The sequence below is a fragment of the Sprattus sprattus genome, assembly GCF_963457725.1.
Source record: "Sprattus sprattus genome assembly, chromosome: 10".
Lineage (NCBI taxonomy): Eukaryota > Metazoa > Chordata > Actinopteri > Clupeiformes > Clupeidae > Sprattus > Sprattus sprattus.
In genome coordinates, this window is record NC_137908.1 from 21,325,756 (window position 1) to 21,350,212 (window position 24,457).

At 40.0% G+C, this 24,457-nt stretch overlaps 1 protein-coding gene across 1 annotated transcript; it reads right to left on the bottom strand.

Moving 5' to 3' along the window:
- Positions 1–326: 326 nt before the first annotated feature.
- atrip (ATR interacting protein) lies at positions 327–23,073 on the bottom strand (the record flags this gene model as incomplete). Its single annotated transcript, XM_080846355.1, has 13 exons — positions 22,627–23,073; positions 22,247–22,329; positions 15,094–15,264; positions 13,333–13,451; positions 9,787–9,926; positions 9,574–9,648; positions 9,291–9,414; positions 7,519–8,235; positions 3,033–3,175; positions 2,839–2,930; positions 1,445–1,531; positions 592–850; positions 327–400 (listed from the first exon to the last, which is right to left on the bottom strand). Exons 1-13 carry the CDS (start codon positions 22,937–22,939, stop codon positions 327–329), a joined length of 2,397 nt encoding a protein of 798 aa, XP_080702481.1. The 5' UTR covers positions 22,940–23,073.
- Positions 23,074–24,457: the final 1,384 nt, after the last annotated feature.

A 24,457-nucleotide genomic window follows, 5' to 3' on the forward strand; every position in this document is an offset into this window, starting at 1 on the left:
GTAGAGATTGAAGGATATAAGACTACTACTCTCAAATAAATACTTGGTCATCACTGGATTGCTAGGACGGGTAGCTCTATGAAGAGAGGACAAATCTGATTTTGGATAAAGTTTTCCTTTAATTACATCTGCCAGCTATGAGTTACACCATGACCATAAAGTTAACATACAGTTGACATACAGTAACACGAAAGTTACACAATCACACTTAAGTAGGGAAATACAAACAGCCTCAAAAGTTCATGACACATTTATGAAATTCTGGAGAAATTATTAAATTTGGTCATGTTCCAGTCCAACAAATCCCTAAATGAAGACTTTGGTCATCAAAAGCCTGCATCCACCTCCATGTCTTCCACGTTTTCAGCCACAGAGCGACAGATTTCATCCAGTGCTAGTTCTAGAAGTTAAATAGGGAGACAAGTTAGTAAAGATATTATGTTTGTTTAATACTAATATGTCAAATAGGTGAAGGGAACAAATTTGACTTTCCGTTGCAATTCTCCATATAGTTAATTCCACTACATCAGTGTTGTAAAAAAGATTTTTTCTAATGAACTCTTTTTCCCATTCCTTTTTAAGAAGGTTTACCTTCACTCTCTGTGAGGTTGGGGATCATGCGGAAAGTGTCCCTGATGGCAGGGATCATCTGCTCATACATGTGCAGCACATCCAGACAGTGGTCCGAGAAGTTGGAGTCATTTTGGAGCAGCCAGTAGAGCACCATAAGGGCCTCCCTAAGAAGAGTCACGGCCGGCCCGGTCCAGTTCACCTGCTGGCCCAGGCACCACTCAGCGCTGTGCATACGCAGCCACTGCCTGTGCAACAGCACCACCAGTGTTCGCACCACCTGCCCACACATGCACGACAGGATAAATACATTTAAGGGCCGTTTCCTTTTTCTCAAAACAGACCCAAGTCTTGTGTGCAAAAAATGAAAAAATGGCTGTGGGTGAACATATTGACAAGGAGAAATCTGCCATACTCAAAACACTGTTACATACTATAGAAAAGTGTCTGCTAAATACCAGTCCTTAACCTTTATATGTACTATACAGCGCCTTGCAAAAGTATTCAACCTCATTGAAAGTCATCACCATTTTCTGGTTGACAGAAGATACTTTCACATATTTTACAAATCAGCATTTTCATTGTGAACACTTCTGTACAAAACATGTAATTAAGTTTGTATTTTGTAATGAAGGACACAGAGACAACACAGGGTTGAATAATTTTGCATAAGAAACTGTATTTCTCTTGAGTGAGAAGGTGGGAATGGCACAGGTGTTTTTTAATGTAACAATTAACCCACTTAAGGTTTGCAAAGATCCCAAATACATTGACTTTTATTCATGTCATCAATAGTTTGAAGTATGTAAAACTCAAAATACTCAGCTACATTTTTAGGGATCATCAAGGTATACAATATCAGTTTCACATGTACCTCACTGTTGCATTTACAAGATGTCGCAAAAAAAATGGTCCACAGGGAGGCCTTCTGGATGAAGAGCCTGGACAAAAACCGGATCATCTGTCAATAAAACAAATGATCACACCCATTTAATCTCATTCAATTGCCTTAACAATTAATTGATATCAGCAATCAGTTTCTCATTAGAATGACATTGCATATGTAGACAGATTTCGCAAGCATCTGAAGGCTTGAAACGGGGGTTGTCACTCAGTTTATAAAATTATGGACTCAAAATGGCAACACAATTAGTACAGATTTTTGGATCTGTGCCACACAGTCTGTTGTGGAAGGCATTCAGTTACTCTCAGGTCCCTGAGAAGTTTTCAGTGCTAGTAAGGGTACCATTTCAACGCTGGCTTTTATGACAGCAATGGAAGTAATTAAAAGGGTTAGTGGCGGTGACAGACTGCAGGACCGTACTTTCATCCAAGATACTATGGATGACATGACAATGCTGACAACAACTGCTTCGTGTACCTGTCACCTGTTAGCTAAGTACAATGGCAGTCTGAAATGGGCAATGATGAAAGTGAAACCTGGTGGAAGTGAAGTTTTATACTGAAGTTGAGGTGATTCCTTCTATTGTAGAAAAACACGTGAAGAGTTTAGGCAGGTGGTAAAATTCCACATTGATTAGATACTTTATTGTAAAGGTTATCATTATTAATAAAAAAATATAAACTTTCTGTGCTTGCAGTTAGGACTTTTGCCATGCGTAAGGGGGCCTTTGATTGTGTTTGTGCTACGTTGTGTAAGTACTGTAGCTTTGTATGGAAAAGGAATGCGGAGTTACCAATGACCAGCTAGGGGGAGGAGTTAAAATGTGCAAAGACCAGCCTGAAGATGATGGTTACAGTCTAAGGATCCAGTAAGAAACCAGAGAAGAAGCAGACACAAGAAGAGGTTCAACATGCACAAGGCAAATTACAGCAAAGCAATATCATTGGGCAGGTACAGGGCAGGGTTTGGGTAAGGTGACAGTTGGAAAACATGGGGTAAGGCTACATTGCCAGATAGGAAGCAGATGGTGACAAGCTTGTTGTTGTATCCTGCTGCACAGGTTCTATAGTTAGCCAGTGATGTTGTTTTGTTCAGCAGTTATTGGCTACTGTCAGCCCATGTTGTACTGTGAAGGAGGGCATTGGATCCCAGGTACAACATACGGTGCGTGGTGCATATGTCACCAGCCAGTTGTGCATTGTTTTATCCTGCTGCTCAGGATCTATGGTTGGGCAGTTGTTATGTTGGTTAGGTTAGGCTGTAGGGTATGAGTACTTGCATGTGACAGTGAGAAGATTGGTCGCTGTGGGAGGTCCCCAACCATTAGGAGAAGGAATTAAACATCGAAATGAATGATGACATACCTCAATTTCCAGTTTCAACCAGAGATCCTCTGTAGTAGTCTTATCTGGTCTGGAAATAACATGCTGGAATATTTTGAGAAAGGGACAAGTATCTGAAGAGAAAAAGGGAAAATCCATAAAACACTTGAGCCGTCCATGAATAGTGAGCACTAAATAGCAGTTTTCTTTAGCGTGATGACGTGATGAGCACTCACATAGATGAGAACAAAGCTTCTCTGCCAAATCATCACTGCTGACTAAGATAGTCAAAAGTCTCACAGAGAGAAAGATGGTGTTGATTGTGGAGTCCAAAGATAGGCACTGTGACAAGGTCTGACTTGCCATGAGAAAGTCAAACCTAGAAAGAGGGGGAAAAGGATGGATTAGACATTTGATGACCAGGGGCCGTATTCACAAAGAATCTTAGGGCTAAAAGTAGCTCATAAGTGTCGAATTTAGGAGAAACTCCTAAAAATAATGGGCCTGTCAGTCTTAAATTTAGGACTCCTATTTTTTTTTACTAAGAGCAATTCACAAAGTATTTTATTCCTAAAAGTAGCACCTAAGTCTAAGACAGCTTAAAACTCCTCATGAGGACTCCTAAGTCACTAAGACTTATTCACAAAAAATCGTAAGATGGCAGTAGCCGACTTGGAATTGATAAAAGACATTGCTTAAACCGTAAAGGTATTAATATTGTCGTAGAATTAGCGCGGGATGCAATGACGCCTTTAAACAACGATGTGTCCCGACTCCAGAAGTGAAATGTTTGGAAACATAAAGATAGCCTATTTGGCTTCGCGGAAAACGCAAATGACGACACTGGGAATCATCAGTCAGCCGTTTAATTCATCAAACTATCAACGCACTGTAGACCCCACATCATCCAACAGTTTATCCAGTTGCCTTTGGACAATCGCCAATTACACAAGATCAAAGCAAATTCCATGGCGATCGCAGGAATGTCCAGTGACGGGACACACATTACAATAATTGCCCCATCAAAAGATGAGGACGTTTTCGTCCACCGTGGCCTGGATGTAGCCTACCGATGACTCATGCATTTCAACGGAGAGCGGTCTGCAGCAGGTTTTTGAGACCAGCTGGATGCCGCTGGGGTGACAGTGGCTATTGGTCCTGGGACCAGTAGGCTTTCGCTTAGGCTACGTTTCACGTTCGTTTCGCTTGAAGGGCCGTATGTGCTGATATTTGAAGTGGTCAAGGGCTGGAAATATAATAGCCTAACCGTTTGCTGGGTGCTTTAATTATTACTGCCTTGATACATGCAATTGCCATATTTTATATTGATCGCTTTCTTTTTCTCTTAACGTGCAAAGTGTCATTCCCGTTGGATGCACAAACTTGTCATCATGCGTGTGCATTCTGCTAACTGCACTGTCCATAACTATTTAATGTGACTTAATTTGAAGCCTAGCTTATTCTCTTATTTTCAGTTGATATAGTGGGATTGTTAGAGGGAAGTCACAAATGAGTTTTTAATGAGAGAGCCTGTCAACAACCAATCACCGTCCTCACCCCTTCTAAACTCGTGCATGAGAATCGACGTCATCCATAGCAACGGTGCTTTTATCTTAAGCTTAGGAGTTTGTATTATCCTTAGTATGAGTAGGTCTCAGAGGCGTTGTGAATCACTTTTAAGAAATTACTCCTACGTAAAATGTTTTAGCGCGAGTAAGGAGCACTCTTAGTGGTAAGATAAAAAGCTTTGTGAATACGGCCCCAGATCTAGAGGTAAATTAGCTTACTGAGTGAACAACCCAGCCAGGAATCAAACTACAACCTTCAGTTTCGGTTTCAACTTTCATTTAGTAAAATCGATCAAAAACAACATACAATACACAATATAGTAAACTGATACAAAGGCAACTTACTTGCCAAAAGTTAAATGTGAACTCTTATACATCATGGGCCGTATTCACAAAGCTTTTTATCTTACCACTAAGAGTGCTCCTTACTAGTTGACTAGTCGTGAACACAAGCTCGTCAGACCTTTAAAATGTTTTAAAATGCCCTACCACCCCCCTTTAAACTGACTTTTATAAATAGGACAGCCTGTGATTTTGAGCCTGTACATTTATATGTATACATACAGCCGCGGAAAAAATTAAGAGACCACTTCAAAATTATCAGTTTCTCTGGTTTTACTATTTATTGGTATGTGTTAAAGTAAAATGTACATTTTTGTTTTATTCTGTAACCTACTGGCAACATTCCTACCAAATTTCAAATAAAAATATTGTCATTTAGATCATTTATTTGCAGAAAAATGACAATTGGTCAAAATAGCAAAAAAGATGCAGTGTCTTCAGATCTCGAATAATGCAAAGAAAACAAGCTCATATTCATTTTTAAACTACACAATACTAATGCTTTAACTTAGGAAGAGTTCAGAAATCAATATTTGGTGGAATAACCTTGATTTAAAATCACAACTTTCATGTGTCTTGGCATGCTCTCCACCAGTCTTTCACATTGCCGTTGGGTGACTTTATGCTACTCCTGGCGCAAGAATTCAAGCAGCTCGGCTTCTTTTCATGGCTTGTGACCATCCATCTTCCTCTTGATCACATTTCAGAGTTTTTTTTATGGGATTCAGGTCTCGAAATTGGGCTGGCCATGACAGGGTCCTGATCTGGTGGTACTCCATCCACACCTTTACTGGCCTGGCTGTGTGGCATGGAGCATTGCCCTGCTGGAAAAAACACTTCTCAGAGTTGGGGAACATTGTCAGAGCAAAAGGAAGCAAGTTTTTCTTCCGGGACAACGTTGTACTTTGCCTGGCTGAGGTTTGTAAAAGACCATAAGGATTGAACCAAAGCGGACTGGAGGGTCTTCTAGTTCGTCTTCTCTGATGAGTCCAATTTTCAGCTTTGCCCAACACATGGTCGTCTGATGGTTAGACGGAGACCTGGAGAGGCCTACAAGCCACAGAGTCTTGCACCTACTGTGAAATTGGACTCATCAGAGAAGACGAACAAGACGACCCTCCAGTCCGCTTTGGTTCAATCCTTATGGTCTTTTACAAACCTCAGCCAGGCAAAATACAACGTTGTCCCGGAAGAAAAACTTGCTTCCTTTTGCTCTGACAATGTTCCCCAACTCTGAGAAGTGTTTTTTCCAGCAGGGCAATGCTCCATGCCACACAGCCAGGCCAGTAAAGGTGTGGATGGAGTACCACCAGATCAGGACCCTGTCATGGCCAGCCCAATTTCGAGACCTGAATCCCATAAAAAACCTCTGAAATGTGATCAAGAGGAAGATGGATGGTCACAAGCCATGAAAAGAAGCCGAGCTGCTTGAATTCTTGCGCCAGGAGTAGCATAAAGTCACCCAACGGCAATGTGAAAGACTGGTGGAGAGCATGCCAAGACACATGAAAGTTGTGATTTTAAATCAAGGTTATTCCACCAAATATTGATTTCTGAACTCTTCCTAAGTTAAAGCATTAGTATTGTGTAGTTTAAAAATGAATATGAGCTTGTTTTCTTTGCATTATTCGAGATCTGAAGACACTGCATCTTTTTTGCTATTTTGACCAATTGTCATTTTTCTGCAAATAAATGATCTAAATGACAATATTTTTTTTGAAATTTGGTAGGAATGTTGCCAGTAGGTTATAGAATAAAACAAAAATGTATATTTTACTTTAACACATACCAATAAATAGTAAAACCAGAGAAACTGATAATTTTGAAGTGGTCTCTTCATTTTTTCCGCGGCTGTATATATATAGCGTTTGCTCAATTATATTTTATGACAATCTGATGTTATGTCAAAAAATTCAGAAACTGCACCCATAAAAAGCAAAAGACTTGATTTCAATTTGGCCACCAAATCAATTTCAATTTGCTACATCGCTGCACAAGACAACTACCTTGAGAGAGATGGGGCCAAATTAAAATCCTGTACGTTTTTTGCTCGTTATAGACAGTCTTGGAACTTTTCGATCATACTTCTAATTAGGTTCAACTCTGGTAACTAAAGTATTCAACATTAATTGGATTGGGACTGTATAATTTACATGGCTTTTTTAAATTGAAATTATTATTCTGAGAACAAACTAGGCTATTTGGTGAGTGACCAGTAACAGGTGATTGAAAGCCTGTTTAAATATGCATTGGATCAAGGGCAAAGAGTGGGCATAAGGCATTCATTTGTGTAACATAAGGCTACAGGTAACGGTATGTGTAGATAGACTAATGCTGTGGGATATCCCATTCTGGCTGATGTCTAGTGGACCGGTCAGGCCTTGTGGACTAGTGGAGCAGAGAGAGAGTGGGGTCTTAGTTTCTTATCAGCTACCACACTACTCTTTTCCTTCACTACTGATTATCATTTTGTCTTCTACTGCTTCCTTTTGACATTAATATACCTAAGAGTTAACAGCGTCCCAACAAAAACTTCACCCGGCATCTTTTCCATTTTAATTAGTGAGATTATGAAATAATTACCTAATAACCACCTTAAGAAATGTAACTCAATAACATGCTTATCCTATTTGAAAGCTCAGGAGTACTCCATTCTTATAAGGTATCGTTACTTTTAGTCAATTCAATTATTTGTATTCTTACTCCATAAAATGGCTAAAACGGCTTCATTCTTTCAGTATCAAGATTACATTTCTTTCATCTTGCTTGTCAAAAAGCTTTCATGCATTAGTCTGGCTTATGTTATGCTCACCTTTGGAGCTGCCCTTCATCCGCTCGCTGTGCAAGCAAACTCAGTGTGGCCAGACTGCCTATAACAAGTGCTTCCTTTTGTGTGGTGCTACAGCTGTAGGTCGGATCTGCTAGCTGAACCAACCGCTTGAACAGAGGATGCTGTGGGATTTTCGGGTCTTCTCCCTCCTTCTCTGAGGCTCTACTTTCTTTGGAGGTCCCTGGCTGCTGGTTGCTTGGTGCAGCATTTGATTGCTCCATTGCTTCCATTTCAAGAGTGACCTCTTGTGATGGCTGGGATAGCAGAGTCTGTACGGCCTCGTCACTCTGAGACACAATGAGACGAACTGCTTTCATGGAGGCCAGGGCGATGTCCTCTTGGCTGAGCAGGGTTTCCTCAATGTTGGAGGACAGGGTGCTCACAGAAGAGCCTGACAGGGAGATGCCACGTAGAGGACTCTTCACGGAGCTGTCCATAGTCTCCAATGTCTGGCAGAAGAGGCTGATATGGTGCTCCAGTAATGGCAGAAGGTGCACAGCACCTGGGCAACTTTTGGGTGAAGTTAACTGATCATTTTTGTTAACTTTGAGGTTTGTAGGATAACCCAAGGCCAAAGAACTCAGGCCAGACATGGCCAGGCTCTGTAGCTGGTTGAAATGAGCATGAGGACGGGGAAGAAGACGTGTGTCCGTAGAGCAAGGAGAGGAGAAGGAAGTGCTGGAACCGCATAACGACCCTCTACAAAAGACAGGCAGTGGACAGAAAGTACATGTTGTTCACAATAAAGCCTTATCTGAGCAACCAGTGATGCTTAGGACTTGGATACATGTACAAACAGTGGTTTTTGGAAAGTATTCTGATTACTTTTTGGATCTGTTTTGTGTGACAGAAGTATTTTAGGTATTTTAACCTTTAACAATTACCACACAATTGCCCCTTCTAGGCCTGTGGAGTCAAATGTATATTGCAATATTTGCCTACAGTGGCCTTTGAACCTTTTTGAGCCCTTTCAAGATTTCTGAAAATCTGCATAAATATTACCTAAATGACATTAGATCTCAGATCTTCACAGTTATTGAAATTGATGAAGAGAAAACAATAGTACATTTATTTACAAAATGGAATACTTTTTTTTACCAAGTGACATTAAAAAGTATATGAGCCCCTCCTTGGAATGAGGTCCAGTCTTTGACATTTCCTCTCCCTTAACTATCCATTGGTGGACCAACTTGTGTGTAGAGTTGTTATCCTCCCTGTTGAGCTTTTCCTACTAGCATAATGCAGAATTCATAGTTATGTCAATGATGACATGTTGTCCTGGTCCTGATTCTGATTTTCAGAAACTTCTACACACACTCTTTGGGCGTCCCTCTCTTTCTTTAAGAAGCTTTTGAAGACCCAGCTCTTCAGAGAGCACCTCCCTTCCTAACTGGCACTTAGTCTTGTGCTTAACTTGCTGTTACAGCAGATACATTCCTACACTTCTTTTTCTTTTCTATTTCTTATGTAAAGTAGTATTTATTGTTACACTAGGTCTCTATTGCTCGTAGCTTGACTGTTCTCTTCCTTGTATGTCGCTTTGGACAAACTGCTGTGTTTACAATTTTTAAACCAATGCTAAAGTACTGGTGCTGACTAAAACAGCAAAAAGCAACAATACACTTCCACCAGGCTGAGGGCAGGTTTTAGAAGCTAACCTCTAAAACACAAATTCCCCTTGCTGCCCCTGGACATGTGCTTTCCCCAGTATGCCACTATTGTTCTGAAAAAGGGAAATGCTTGTAATCACACACCTCAGAGAGCTGTGCTGAGAAAGGAGTCCGCACAGTGAGTCAGGGCTGATGCACAGCAGGTGACAGAGACCCAGAGAGCTGGGGTCCAACGGATGTTGCAGCAACAAATTCAGCAACACTGACCCTGCATTAGGACAGAGAGGATCAGTTTTGGTCAACAAAACCCTGTTTCAAAGAAAACTCCTGCCCTTTAAATGACTACACTTGATACTGTCGATGCTTCACACGTACTACTGTGCTGAGATGGAATGTTAATTTGCCTATATGATGCAAATAAACTCACCTTGCTGTAGGTGTTGGACAGGGAATGTGTCTATAGGTGTTTCTTTTTCGAAACCTTCTCTTCTCTGTCTGGTACCTGAAAACACAAAAAACATAACACAGCCTGTCAAAGACTAATATACCCTGAAATATCTTCATAACATGCAACTTAATACTGTTTTGGGATACTGGTCCCATGATTTTTCACATTATTAGTATGGTATTAGGACCCTACCATCTGCAGGACAGGACTTTAGTGGGGAGGGTCTCACAGACAACTGTGCTGTAAAGGTCTCTTTGGTGATGAATGGACTGCCTGGAGAAACATGAGTCTCTCTGTCCTGCTGCAAAGTTACTGTGGAAGTCATCTTGGGGCTAGTAAAGAGACAAACAAAGGGATGCTGAACCTCCACCATCGACAACCATGATCATACACATATAGCACAGATTTAATCCACGCTCCCCACTTTCCTCTACAGTGCCTCCAGTGAATAATATCTCATTATATATCCTCATATATCTATTCTTCACTGAAGGTATTTGTATAACTCAACACTTCTCTGTACGTGTTGCTTTTCCGACCATTGTCCATTCTTTGATTCTCTGAAGGGCAAAAAAGTTCAGCTCCCTTACAAGAGATAACAGATCTTAAATACAAAACAGAAAACAGTTGATTGCTTAAGTAATAACCCCCTTTAAAGTGACTCACCTAAATAATCACTAGCACAACCAATTGGTTTTAGAAGTCAATGTGTTTCATGTGATCATAGTATAACTACACCCAGTGGCGTTTCTATATTAGGGGCAGTGCCCCACCAGATGGCGCTGTTGTGCAGAAGGCTCAATCCATTCCTACTTCGTGGCAAACTATATATATATATATATTTTTTATATATTCAAGTTCAAGTTCAAGTGTTTTTATTTGTCACATACAATAAGTTGAAGTGAAATGCAAAGTAGCGTAAATATTTGTGTGAATAAACTTGACCCACAAGCATTATAGTCTTGTTTTGGAGTAATTTGATTTGTGTGATTTTCTGCCTGTGTGCTTTCCATAGACATGAATGAACGTTTATATGTCTATATGGTGATTGCTTTGTGCAACGTTTCCGGTTTCCGGGAGGGCAAAGACCCACACTGCCCCACCGTTACCATAGTTACCATAGAAACACCAATGAGCGCGAACCACACAGGCCAAAGTTAACATTGAGACGTGGGGCAATTTCAAATGTGCCCCTAGACGTAAACTGCGTTATCTACGTATTCTACGTAATATAGACTGGAATAATGCGAAACCCGCGAGAACTGTACCCGGAGACTAAGAAAAAAAAAAACATACAGTGAGTGTGAGATCAATTCCAGTTATTTTAATACAGTGAATAACATTGATTATTGAAAAGGATAAAGACTTTCAGACTAAGACTTTCACAAGGAACAGAATGGGACAGAAGAGACTGAACGCCCTCTCCATGCTTTCTATTGAAAACTCGTTCATTAATTGACTGCTGGATTTTAACAACAAAGTCATCGAGAGGTTTGCTCAAGCAAAGAACCGTCGCGCCAACTTCCTTTTTAAGTGATCGGCATTGGTGAGTCAAAACTTTTTTTTTTGGAGCTGAAGGAAATCGTCTTTTTGTTTTTACAAAGTTTTGTTTAATAAATTATGCAAGTTATTGAAGCTATGTGTCTGTCTAATCTTTTTACTTTAATGCTATATTATAGTGCGTACCATGTTGGCGCTCTGAGATTCTTTGGAACGAAGAGTGCGTTTAAAATACAATGCAATATTATTATTATAAAAGGCAACATCTTTGAATCGTGCTGAGTGCTAAAGCATGTGAAATGTTTTTGAAATAGGATCTCTGCTCCCTGCTGGAACTCAAAATGCAGCCCATAGTATACCTGACTGGTCTATATATACGTAGGTCTACTGTTATAATAATCAGCTACCTCTATTTTTGTGACGTGACATGACGTCATACAAATTTGCCCCACCAGAAATTTCAGGCTAAAATCACCACTGACTACACCTGTATATGGAAAGTCCAGTTACTGGTGAATAAGTATCCTGGCAAAAATTACACCATGAAGACAAAAGAACACTCAAAGCAACTCCACGCAAAGGTTATTGCCATCACAGTTACGGTTAAGGCCATCATTGGGAAATGGAATGAATATGGCATAGCTGTAAATCTGCCAGGACAGGCCGTCCTCAAAAACAAAGTGGCCATGCAAGAAGAGGACTAGTGAGGGAGGCTACCAAGACACTGATGACTCCTCTGAAGGAGGATTACAAGCTACCGTGGCTGAGATGGGAGAGGCTGTTCATATAACCTGTTGCCCAGGTTCACCACCTAGGGTTAGTTACAGATTTATGGGAGAGTGGCAAAGAGAAAGCCACTGTTGATAAAAGCTCATATGAAACCTTGGCTTCAGTTTACCAAAAGGCATGTGGAAAACTCAAGAGGAAGAAGGTTCTTTGGTTCTATGTTTGGAGTGAACCAGCAAGTGCACATCATCAGAAACACACCATCCCCTCTGTGAAGCATGGTTGTGGCAGCATCATGCTGTTGAGATACTTCTCTGCAACAGGCCCTGGAAGGCTTGTTACTAGGCTCAATGGTAAAATGACTGCAGGAAAATGTTGGGAAATCCTAGGAGAGCCTGAGGCAGTCTGGTATTTGTTTTCAAGCTAAACAAACCTCAACCCAATTGAGAATTTGAGGCTGGACTCACGATCCTCATTGCAACCTGACAAGAGCTTGAGCAGTGTCCAGATGTACAAAGCTGAAAGAGAACTTCCCCTTACAGGCTCAGAGCTGTAACTGACCTTTGGCAAAGTCCAACTCTAGAACGGTTCTTGTCCAATCCTACCTTAGAAATGGTTTCTATGTGAGAGAAGTCTGTCAAGGTTTTGCCAAAGAGAAGTATTCCTGCAAATTGGATAGCAGGTAACCCTAAAATGTGAAGGGGATAGTACTCCTCTTACCCCAAAATTTCAATAAAAATACGTAACATTTTAATAATAATATGTAAATAGCGTTAGCTAGTTAATTAATGTCATTACAGATTGGCTAGGTTCCAACAGTAACCTACTACAATATTGGCACTATAACCTGGTGACCCAATGTTACAGAAACTAACCCTTAAAGAACACACAAGAAAATCAGCTCATATGAGGTAAAAACAACACACAGAGATGTATTAATTCACTGCAACCAGCGTTACCAGTCGTGTCCTGTGTAGCCTCAGTAACTTCCAATCACAAACTGAAAAAGTTCATTGTCTCTACACTGCAAGAGCATCATTGGTCCACAATGTTAAGTTGGTTGTGTCTTTTGCCTTGGGATGAGTTGAGGGGGTTTTGCGTTCTTAGATTGGGACCTGTGCACTCTTCCTGTCTAAATTAACTTAGAGCCCTGGGCCTAGTTTCCCGATAACGACGTATCTTAACGGCCTACGTGGATTTTGGCGACATCATAGACTCATCATTGCCGTAAGTGCGGCGTCGGGAAACCGCTCTGCAATATCCCTCTTACGACCGATTTCAAGTCCTTTTTAGCGTTCGGGAAACTGGGCCCTGTCCCCTTCAGTGCTCATTTCAATATTCGAAATGTATCTCAACTTTTGTACTGTACATAATGAAACCTCTTTGCCATGCATGGGATGATTTTAAGTCCACAATACATCACTGTTTTTTTTGCGGGTAGTTCTCAATTACGAAGGTTCTGAACTTCCTAAAGTGTGAATACCTTTTATAGGCACTGTAAATAAAACAAACCTGTTTTTTGCAGAGGGTGTTCCAGGGAGTTTCCCTCCTCTCTCGGAATGTTGAAGTTTGCTTTTCATTTTGTTCATTTCTGCCTCTTTAAAATGAAGCTCAGACTGCAGGGATTGGATCTGCAATAATGGAGGCCACTTCATCAGAAATAAATATAGACATTATCAATGCAGTAAGACATAATTGATATATAAGGACCCGAGACAAAATGCATAAAGAACACTGGATGAAAACGAGAAGTAGTTGCCTGAGTTCTATTTGTTACACCAATACAAATCTTGAATTACCATAAATCATTAACCCCTATGGCAATTGCCTTGAATAATTCCATACAAACTGGTGCCTTTTTTGCCTCTTTTCTTCTTTAATGTGACTAGTGCAGTGCCCGTAGGAATTATGCACTCTGTAGTGCTAGCAGACGTAGGTGTAGCTGTTGGGTAGTGTAATAGCAAGACATTTTTTTCATTAAGAAATGTTTTAATGTTGTATAGCCTTTTTGGAGATAAACCAACAAATAAAGTTTGAGATTATGTAGTGGATGCAATTGAATATAGATGTCAAAGTTGCTGTCTAAACTATAAACTAAATGTCATAAAGAAAGAAATTATTTAAAAGTTATGGTTGAAATAGGATCACTTCTTTATTGTAAGGGTAAGTGTAGGGTAAGAATGGCCATGCAGTTGGACTCAAATGTAGGTTAATTGTATTGAATGTATGTACTGTACTGTATGACTTCGATGATGCTAGCTTTGCCCCCCACTCTCAGACAGATTGTAAGCTTATAATGTCCTTACAATGGGAACACAGTTTAAATACTCTGACTGGAGATGGCGTTACTATCCCCCACCCGAATTCAGTGCAGAACTGGGAGGATAACATGACAACGTGGCCCAACATAACATACAGCGAGATTTGCGCGTATTTCGTGGACTCCATAGCAACAGATGGGAAAGCAATGGACAATCTGAAAGCCTCCGAGGCTTATCAATATAAGCTACCATTTGTAGCGGTGTAGTACGCCACTCTTGCGTTGTGATTTTGATTGGCACCCAGCCGTTTATTCATACACTCTGACAGGTTTAATGAACACAGAGCAAAGGCGATCACACACAGTATCTTCGGAATGACAGCCTCTCCCAGCCAGGGTAAATGCACACTGAGGTTTATAATATTGCAATAATGAAAAAAAAACAAAGTACACACGAATTACAACAGATACATCGGGACACTAATACATCGGAAAACCTCTCTCATTGCGTCAGTAGATGCATGAACGCATGGTCAGTGGTCTAGGCTAAACACACGACTGTTCTATGACTATGACATCATTCACGTTGCGCGGGTCCGCCCCTCTTTCTCTGAATTACTACACTACCCATAGTGGCTAAGGCAAACGATAACCCATAGGGCCTACGGCAAACGATAAAATACAAATATCTCGCAAACTATGAATTCAGAAATCTTCAAAATCAAGGATGCACAGGTTCATGACATGCGTAAGCTACATGCAAAATCTCATAACTTACGTAACTAACGTCAGGGAGATACGCCCTAGACTGACAGACAGACACACAGAGATTTCTGGATTTATAGATAGATTCTTTAGAAATCATCAGGTAAGGATAAGTAGTATTTAATAATGCAAAACATTAACAAGCCCAAGATTATAAAATTAACCTCACTAGAGCAAAGTATTCACCTCTCTTTCCGAATATTGCATATGCACTTACTGAACTGGACATTTTAGAGAAGTACAGCTACCTTCTTAGAGAGCTCCTTCTCTCTGTCACTCTGGGCTTGAGACTTTTCCTTCTCCTGGTGATACAGAGCCAGTCTCTGCTGCTCCTTCTCCTGATTGGCCAGCCTGATGGAGTCCCTTAAGACACGGATCTCTCCATTCTTCATGAGGATCTCCTCCTCTACCTCCTTCAGCTACCGTACACAGACATATTTTAAGTTTGTATTAGTCCATTTGTATTCATAAAAAAATATTTCTCATATTGTGGATAACAAGATGGCAATATGGCTATAATCGTGTAATCATGTTTCTATCTTGATCACAATATTTAGCTATGTACACACACTGTTTTTGTCGGATTCAAACAGAGATTTACGTGATGTACTTTTAAAGTCCGTTTCACCATCCTTTGTGGAGTTATGAATGTCTTATTTCATTTAGATAGGAGCTTGATCTTGTTTGCCTAAAATAACTGCCGTTGGCATGGCCAAGATGGCTGCCGAGTGCACTACTTGCCTATAAGGACTTTGTTATAATTGTGGTGGTCCGTCAGGGCCTTCAAGGCCTTCTCTGCTGGCCTAAACATCATCAGAAAATAAATGTAATAAAATAAATGTAATTTTAATATTTTCTTTTCATAAATATGTATTAAATTATTCCCCATAGTCCATTATCTTCATCTCATAGCTTCCAGCGTTGTTAATTTATGTTAGGGCTTTCATCCAATCATATTTCAGCTATCATGTGTTGCCACGCTCCGGGAAATCTTCCCCGAGAACAGAAATCTTCCCTGAAGGCCGAATTATGCTCTGTTTTAGGCGTAACGCGTAAGCACGTAATTTACACAAGGAACTTGTTTTAGACAAGTTTTGATTTAAGGTTCGTTTTAGACGCAGAGCCGTGTTGCAAGGCTTGTGAGCCGTGTTGCAAAGCAAATTGACGCCAGAACTGTAGATTTTTTTTTAGTTAAGTAAGCCTATTTATTGCAGCAGGACAAAGGACAAAAAACTTACCGGAGCATGAAAGTGTAGTGGGCGAAAGGCTTGATGTTATGAATACATGTGTTACACAAAATACAAATGTTGGCAATTCAGTACCAGTGGCGAAAAAGACAGCACATGACGCAAAAGTTTGTTTATTGACATCTTTTAATGACTGCGACAGGCTTTAAAACGATGTGTTTATGAGTTACATTATTCAAAGATGAGGTGGTAAACGGTGAGAGAATCTCATCATGTTGTCAATGCTTGTAACTACAATGGTGCTGGCCACAAGGTAACGGCAGGTTACTGTTAACTTTTGTATGAGCAGACCGGGCTCATTCTATCAAACTCGCTGGTGCAATTGATGGATTCACGTCAATATGAACTCAATGAAAGATATCACCATGACTCACAAGTGGCGGAAAATGAATATGAAAGTACCTATTTGTTCGTGAATGACCACATTCTCTCCAAACAATCGCGGGTGAGAATGGGATATTCGCGGTATTTTGAGCGTCCTTATAAGTGTTTAAAGAGGATTTGTAATGGAGTTCATGTCTTCGGACCTCTTCTGTTATGTTTGTTCCTAATCCATAAGAAAAGGCTTGTGAGACGGTCTGCAGGGTATTCATGATTTAAAAAAATGTCTGGGTCTAAAAAAGACCGTATGCTAATAACCCGGAAACGTGAGACTCTGTGTGAAAGGCTGTGGTAGCCGGCCAATCACAGCCTTTGCGAGCTGTGTAGGGCCATAGTGTTTTAGTCGCATAGTCAGGAATTTTGGGCGACGCACTTAAGCACGTAAGGGGGGGGTATTTTACCGCGCAAGGGGGGGTTGTGTATCTTACGTGCTTACGCGTTACGTCTAAAACAGAGCATAATTCGGCCTTGAGGCCTTCAGAATTCACATTGAAGGCCCGTGTACATCTGATTGGTTATCACAACTGGCTGTTTCAGTTAATTTAAGTTGAATGAACTGAAACAGACAGTTGTGACAACCAATCAGATTTCGAGTTGGCGACACTGGGCCTTCTAGAAGGCCCGGAAGATTTATTTCCTCGCGTTGAACTTGACACGTAAACGTCCTTTGATTGGATACTGAGGCAGACCGGTGCATTGCTTCAGTGCTCAGTTTAGCTGGCTAATGCGAAAACGACGTACATCGGTTTCAATGCTTATTATGCTAGTTGTTTCAATTGGTAAGACTAAATATAATTACATTAACCAACTCAAATAAACTAGTTCACACCAACTTGATAATTCCAGTTTTTGATACAATTACAACGCCATTTTCAAGACGGAACTTTCAAGAAAAACTGGATATTGTGAGGATGGGAAGTTTAATGAAACTGCTTTGCAGGTGGGACAATGCGATGTTTAGTGGACAAACTTGTTAAAGCTCAAATAGGCTACTTTCGGTGGACTTAATAAAACTTTGTAGACTAATCCCTGAAAATCACCTTTTATTTTTAAGTTGTGACAGTAATATCCGAGTGATCATAAAACTGAGAGTTTACTACTCTTAATGTATTATTAATACGGGTGTATTGACTTTTAAATGCTCCGGAAATTAGGGCTGGGCGATATGACGATATATATCGTGAGGACGATAGAAACGTGTCTATCGTGACCTTTCTCCTCTATCGTTTCTATCGTGATAAACTTATTTTTTCACTATTACAGCTAATATACATTTTAATATAATTTCACATCCTAATATAACATTTTGCTTTTCTTATTATGCAAACTCTAAGTTTATACAACTGTAAAAAAAAGAATATTAAGATACATTTTAGAGAACGTGGTTTTGCGACACGACACCGCTTTACATTACGCTGCTTTGCATCATACGCTTGCGACATGATTGACGGTGAGAGCCCACGAAATTTAATTCTGGTTTAAAAAAAAAAAAATGAATAATGGACGCGCTGCAGGAAGGTGTAACTGTTACCACAGCCGCTGTTATACAATTGGGCATCGACACCCATTGCTAATGACAGCGTCATTACTTTATTGCAGCAGTGAAAATCAAGACATTACAGACGTGCAAATGCTGGGGTGGCCCATTCAAATCAACGGAACTTTTTTGAAAATTTTGGAGAGCCGTATAATACGAGTATAATACAAGTGTAGCCATTTATTAGCAGATTCTGTTCCATTTTTCTCAATGATGGTCAAATAGTTGTAGTTTAAGATGCACTATTTCGTTAGTTTAGATTTCTTTTCAGTATTTCAAAAGTGAAGGAGCTGTGGGAGCACAAGAACAGTGAGCATCTAGCAGCGATTATCATAGACATAGCATATGTCTTTGGCGTTTATAGCTTAACTATCTAGATTCTAAGTAGCATGGAGGTTTTTTTTGGTACTCCACGTAGATCATAAACCCTTGAAGATAAAAATGAAATTGGTTGGGAAATGTAAACGCTAATATGCTTTTTATCCAGATAAAACGCAGCTCCATCGTTTACTTGCGTTTGTTTACAGGACCATCTTCACTGTTGCACCAACGGGCTGAAGCGGTCAATGGGGCGTATGTGTAATGGCCAACTTCTTAATTTTCTTATTTTTATACGTGGCCATATAAGAAAATGTTTTTCTCATCATTATTGCTATAGCATATGAACAAACATTGAAAAGAAAGTTTTTTAATTAAATTAAACTTGATTTATCTTCTGAAAGTAGGCCTACATTAAAGAACCACTAAAAGGTCACAAGCACTGGACTAAATGTCATGCACTTTGTTTTAATCTTACTATTTAAAGATTCAATGGAAACGTTCAGTACAATCTGCGTAATTGTGGTACAGGTCGTGATGGATCACACTTTTAAGTACACCCCTATCCAGTAAAGCAAGAGGGCATATCGTGATATATATCGCTATCGTGATATAAAATAATCCATATCGTGATATATGTTTTTTTCCATATCGCCCAGCCCTACCGGAAATATTAATAAAGTCTGTTGTACTCGACTATAAGGTGATGCAATGCTCACTTATACTGCCTTTCTGTACAAATATAATGGTTCGAGAGCCATGGCGTCATAATGATGGTATTAGGAGGTGGATTCGCTCAGTTTAACATCGTGTAGGACATCGCTGAAGGCCTAGTCGTGAAATGCACGGACCGCCACTGGTGCATACTATACTTGATGTGGGGACTGGCATGTTTGTGTGCATTATGAGCAGAGCGACAGGTGGAAATAAATAATGATATATTAATTAGAATAATTACAAATAAGTGTGTGCCTGTGTGTACACCTTATACAGAATCATGTAAGAAGATTTTGTGGAAGGCAAGTTCTGTATTCTTCATATTTAGATCCTAAACTGATCCTACCTTAGATCCTAGGCCTATTTGTGAAGACATGTAGGTCTACTAACTGAGAATCATTAATAAACTTAAGCAAATTTCTTTCAGAGAACAGTTGTATTTGTTCTGCTAGCTTTAAAAACACATTTTATTTCTACTGGTTTAGAAACAATGGAACAATGCCAGTTCACATCTACCAATAGGCATTATGCGTTAGGTTGCTCAGGTATTAAAGTGTACAATGTTTTAGCATGAAATTCTTAATCAACAGCTTTAACTACATCCTAGGCTATACTAAAATGTAATCCACAGCGTTGGCTACATCCTAGGCTAATCTACAGCCGCGGAAAAAATTAAGAGACCACTTCAAAATTATCAGTTTCTCTGGTTTTACTATTTATTGGTATGTGTTGAAGTAAAATGTACATTTTAGTTTTATTCTATAACCTACTGGCAACATTCCTACCAAATTTCAAATAAAAATATGGTCATTTAGATCATTTATTTGCAGAAAAATGACAATTGGTCAAAATAGCAAAAAAGATGCAGTGTCTTCAGATCTCGAATAATGCAAAGAAAACAAGCTCATATTCATTTTTAAACTACACAATACTAATGCTTTAACTTAGGAAGAGTTCAGAAATCAATATTTGGTGGAATAACCTTGATTTAAAATCACAACTTTCATGTGTCTTGGCATGCTCTCCACCAGTCTTTCACATTGCCGTTGGGTGACTTTATGCTACTCCTGGCGCAAGAATTCAAGCAGCTCGGCTTCTTTTCATGGCTTGTGACCATCCATCTTCCTCTTGATCACATTTCAGAGTTTTTTTTATGGGATTCAGGTCTCGAAATTGGGCTGGCCATGACAGGGTCCTGATCTGGTGATACTCCATCCACACCTTTACTGGCCTGGCTGTGTGGCATGGAGCATTGCCCTGCTGGAAAAAACACTTCTCAGAGTTGGGGAACATTGTCAGAGCAAAAGGAAGCAAGTTTTTCTTCTGGGACAACGTTGTACTTTGCCTGGCTGAGGTTTGTAAAAGACCATAAGGATTGAACCAAAGTGGACTGGAGGGTCTCCTAGTTCGTCTTCTCTGATGAGTCCAATTTTCAGCTTTGCCCAACACATGGTCGTCTGATGGTTAGACAGAGACCTGGAGAGGCCTACAAGCCACAGAGTCTTGCACCTACTGTGAAATTGGACTCATCAGAGAAGACGAACTAGGAGACCCTCCAGTCGGCTTTGGTTCAATCCTTATGGTCTTTTACAAACCTCAGCCAGGCAAAGTACAACGTTGTCCCGGAAGAAAAACTTGCTTCCTTTTGCTCTGACAATGTTCCCCAACTCTGAGAAGTGTTTTTTCCAGCAGGGCAATGCTCCATGCCACACAGCCAGGCCAGTAAAGGTGTGGATGGAGTATCACCAGATCAGGACCCTGTCATGGCCAGCCCAATTTCGAGACCTGAATCCCATAAAAAAAACTCTGAAATGTGATCAAGAGGAAAATGGATGGTCACAAGCCATGAAAAGAAGCCGAGCTGCTTGAATTCTTGCGCCAGGAGTAGCATAAAGTCACCCAACGGCAATGTGAAAGACTGGTGGAGAGCATGCCAAGACACATGAAAGTTGTGATTTTAAATCAAGGTTATTCCACCAAATATTGATTTCTGAACTCTTCCTAAGTTAAAGCATTAGTATTGTGTAGTTTAAAAATGAATATGAGCTTGTTTTCTTTGCATTATTCGAGATCTGAAGACACTGCATCTTTTTTGCTATTTTGACCAATTGTCATTTTTCTGCAAATAAATTATCTAAATGACAATATTTTTATTTGAAATTTGGTAGGAATGTTGCCAGTAGGTTATAGAATAAAACTAAAATGTACATTTTACTTTAACACATGCCAATAAACAGTAAAACCAGAGAAACTGATAATTTTGAAGTGGTCTCTTAATTTTTTCCGCGGCTGTATACTAAAACTTCGTACATTGGAAGACCTGAACAACCTAGCGCAAAATGCACTTTTCATCAAGCTCGATTGCTCTATCCCAAACCGAAAGGCAAGTTCCTCCTTAGGCAAGTTCCTCCTTTAATCAGATTTACAAAAGTTATATCCACATTTATTTCTTTGTGTGCTTCACTGGTGTATTTGAGGTGGATGTTGTTAGATAGCTAAATTCCCCAAAAGTTTTTAGGTAGCTTAAATGTCAGGCGCACCAGTGCGACCGATGAAAATGTTTAGTCTCAATTGACAAATTGGTCACACACTAGAGCCCTGGAACCACTTTCTCAGAAGGACCTACTATTGAGGTACCTTACCCAGAAGGACCTATGCTATTGAGGTCTTCCTTCTTTCTCAGTAAGACTTACTGTATGGTATTGAGGTGCCTTTCTCAGTAGGACCTATGGTATTGAGGTACTTGTAAATATAATATTGAACCACTTCCTCAGAAGGACCTATGCTATTGAGGTACTTGTAAAACCTTATTTAATATTGGATTTATCTTGATATTAGTTACTATACATTTAGATAACATGACATTTGTGTGGTGAAAGTGTTCACTCGTCATTGCTTGCTTATCCATCAATGACGGTTATATAGGCCAGCCTACAATTTTTGTTTTCGTTTTTATGTTGCACAATGTGATTTAGCACTTAGTTTGAAAAGCATTTACATTTTTTATATTTTGGGTACAAACCCACATTTGAATATAATACATATGCCTAATCGGTGTAAAAAATATCTCCACTGAACTGCATTCGACTAATAAAACACAGTGTAAAAGAAATACTATTTAGCTGAATAGCAAGACTACAATCATCATCATCATGTTGTCCTTCACAACACAAAACTACAAGGGATGACCAAAACACTCACCTTTCCCAAAAGGGTAGCATGTTGTGCTTCCAATTTGTTGTAGGAGCTTTCTTCTCCAATTCTCTCAACTGACTGGCCATTGCCTATCGGGAAGACAATACAAAATATTGCAACTTAATGAAAAACTGCATGTAGTAGTCAAGTGCGTAGTGAATGTCACATGTCACATTTGTTTGACAGCTACTGTTTGTGATCTGTATAGAGGGATCGCTTAGATGTACATGTCATACTATGCAACTTCATGAGTATGGAATCAATGCCCTTATAAACACTTTGGTCTACCAGTGGAGCTATGATAACACATTTTACTCTTTATGACTGCGCAGAGGGACACAGTGGCAACATTATAAAGATACCATTTCAGTACAACCTCGACTTACCAGATGTATGGCTACATCCATGACTGGTCCTGACGTTGCCGATTTCAACACCCCTGCTCGGTCCGGGATGGCTTGAGAGAGCAAATGTTCTTCTGCCCTCTGGTTTACTGTGTCCTCCTGGGTAACGTACAGGGTCTATGGGAGTTTTAGCAACGGTGCCCTGAATATTCCGGGGGATGGCCTGCGATGCTATAACATCTATTTCATTCAGATCGTCTTGAGTAAAATCTTCTTCGTCCGAAAATGGATCTGGGCCAGCATTGTGGTGGTACTCTTTCAGTCGTTTACTTGGGGGATATGCCATGAGTAACATAGGAGTAAGTTTACGTTACTGCGAGAAAAGAGGCAATTCAGTACCGTTAGTATATCTTGTCGTACTCCAACACTTTTTCTTCATGCAGCTGCGACAGTGACTACTGGTAGTTTAAGAGGGTATCTGATAACCTTTGCCAGACTAGAACCGCTGAATTAAAACTGCTTGACATCGGGCTTAGCTATGATTAAGCTAATTTGCTCTGGCTAGTTAACGCTACATAGGTTTAATTTGCGCGAGGGCTCCCAAGTCTCGAATGTACAGATTATGTTGTGGGGTTTACTACGATACCTAAACAGCTAACTTAACGTTCAAAAGAACGAACGTGTCCTATGCCCATAACTCCTCGCTGCGTTAACTTACGTTGGTGGCCAGCTAGCTTGCAAGCTAATAGGTTACTCGATTAAGTATGAGTGAAACTCAGCTTCCGTGTATTGTTTGAAAGTTTCATACAGAATAAGGAGGAATACGGTGATGTTACAATAAACAAGGCAGAATGAACGCGCTAAAATCCAAGTCCTCTGAAGTAATGCATGGTGTGTCTAATAGCTGGTACACCCATTTTCATTGGTTGAGAAATGTTGTGGTCATACGGAAAGCTAGAGAGGACAAAAGAGTAATTTCAATCCACCAAGGATTTTAGGATGCCCTGTAGGTATCCGGTATGAGACTCCCAGAGGCTACGGTCGGATAGTTCAGATTTTCCCAACCATGTTTACTTGACCTTGATGGAAAACGTCCAGTTATCTGTGAAGGAGAATCCATTATGACTTAGTAAAAGACAACCGCGGTGCCAAGAAAATCCTGGGTACAGCATGTGGCGCGTGTTGTGGCTGCTGGCAGTTGTGTACTGCGGTTATATCCTGCTCCCCTTGCTATTCTGTATAAGTAAAATTGCCAGGCACCATGTCAGCTAAATATAACTCAACACAACTAAACATATCATCTCCCTCTTTGTCTCCTTCTTTATGAATTGTAAGACATTAATACTGATTAAGTGGTCACATTACCGGGTGTTAATTGTTTAACTAAATGTTTCATAAATTGATGTTTAACAAGAGCAATCCGAGATTTCTGACCTCCAGCAAGGGTTGACGTTGATAGTAAAGCGAGATCTATCTTGATCATCCTGAAATTTTAGAAATCTTGTCCACAGACAGACAGACAAACAGACGGACAAATAGATTTAGAAAATACAGTCCCAAAGTTAGCTTAATTTGACAAAATAGTCAATCTTGAACAACATGCGTTATTCAGGGATGACGGGGCTAGAAAGTGATAAAAAAAAAGCTGAATAAAAAGTCGAATTCTTGTCTAATAACATCATAAATTAACGGACCCGATCGCCTTGCTGGAGGTAATAACCAAATTTCTCTCTTTCTTATTGTGTGACCTTTGCCCCCACATGCCGATGGCTGTGAAAACATTGTTCCTCATCACCATATCATTAAGTACATATACACATAACCTATTAGGCTGTCCACTCACTTTGTCTCTTTTCTTCCCCTCCTATTCTAG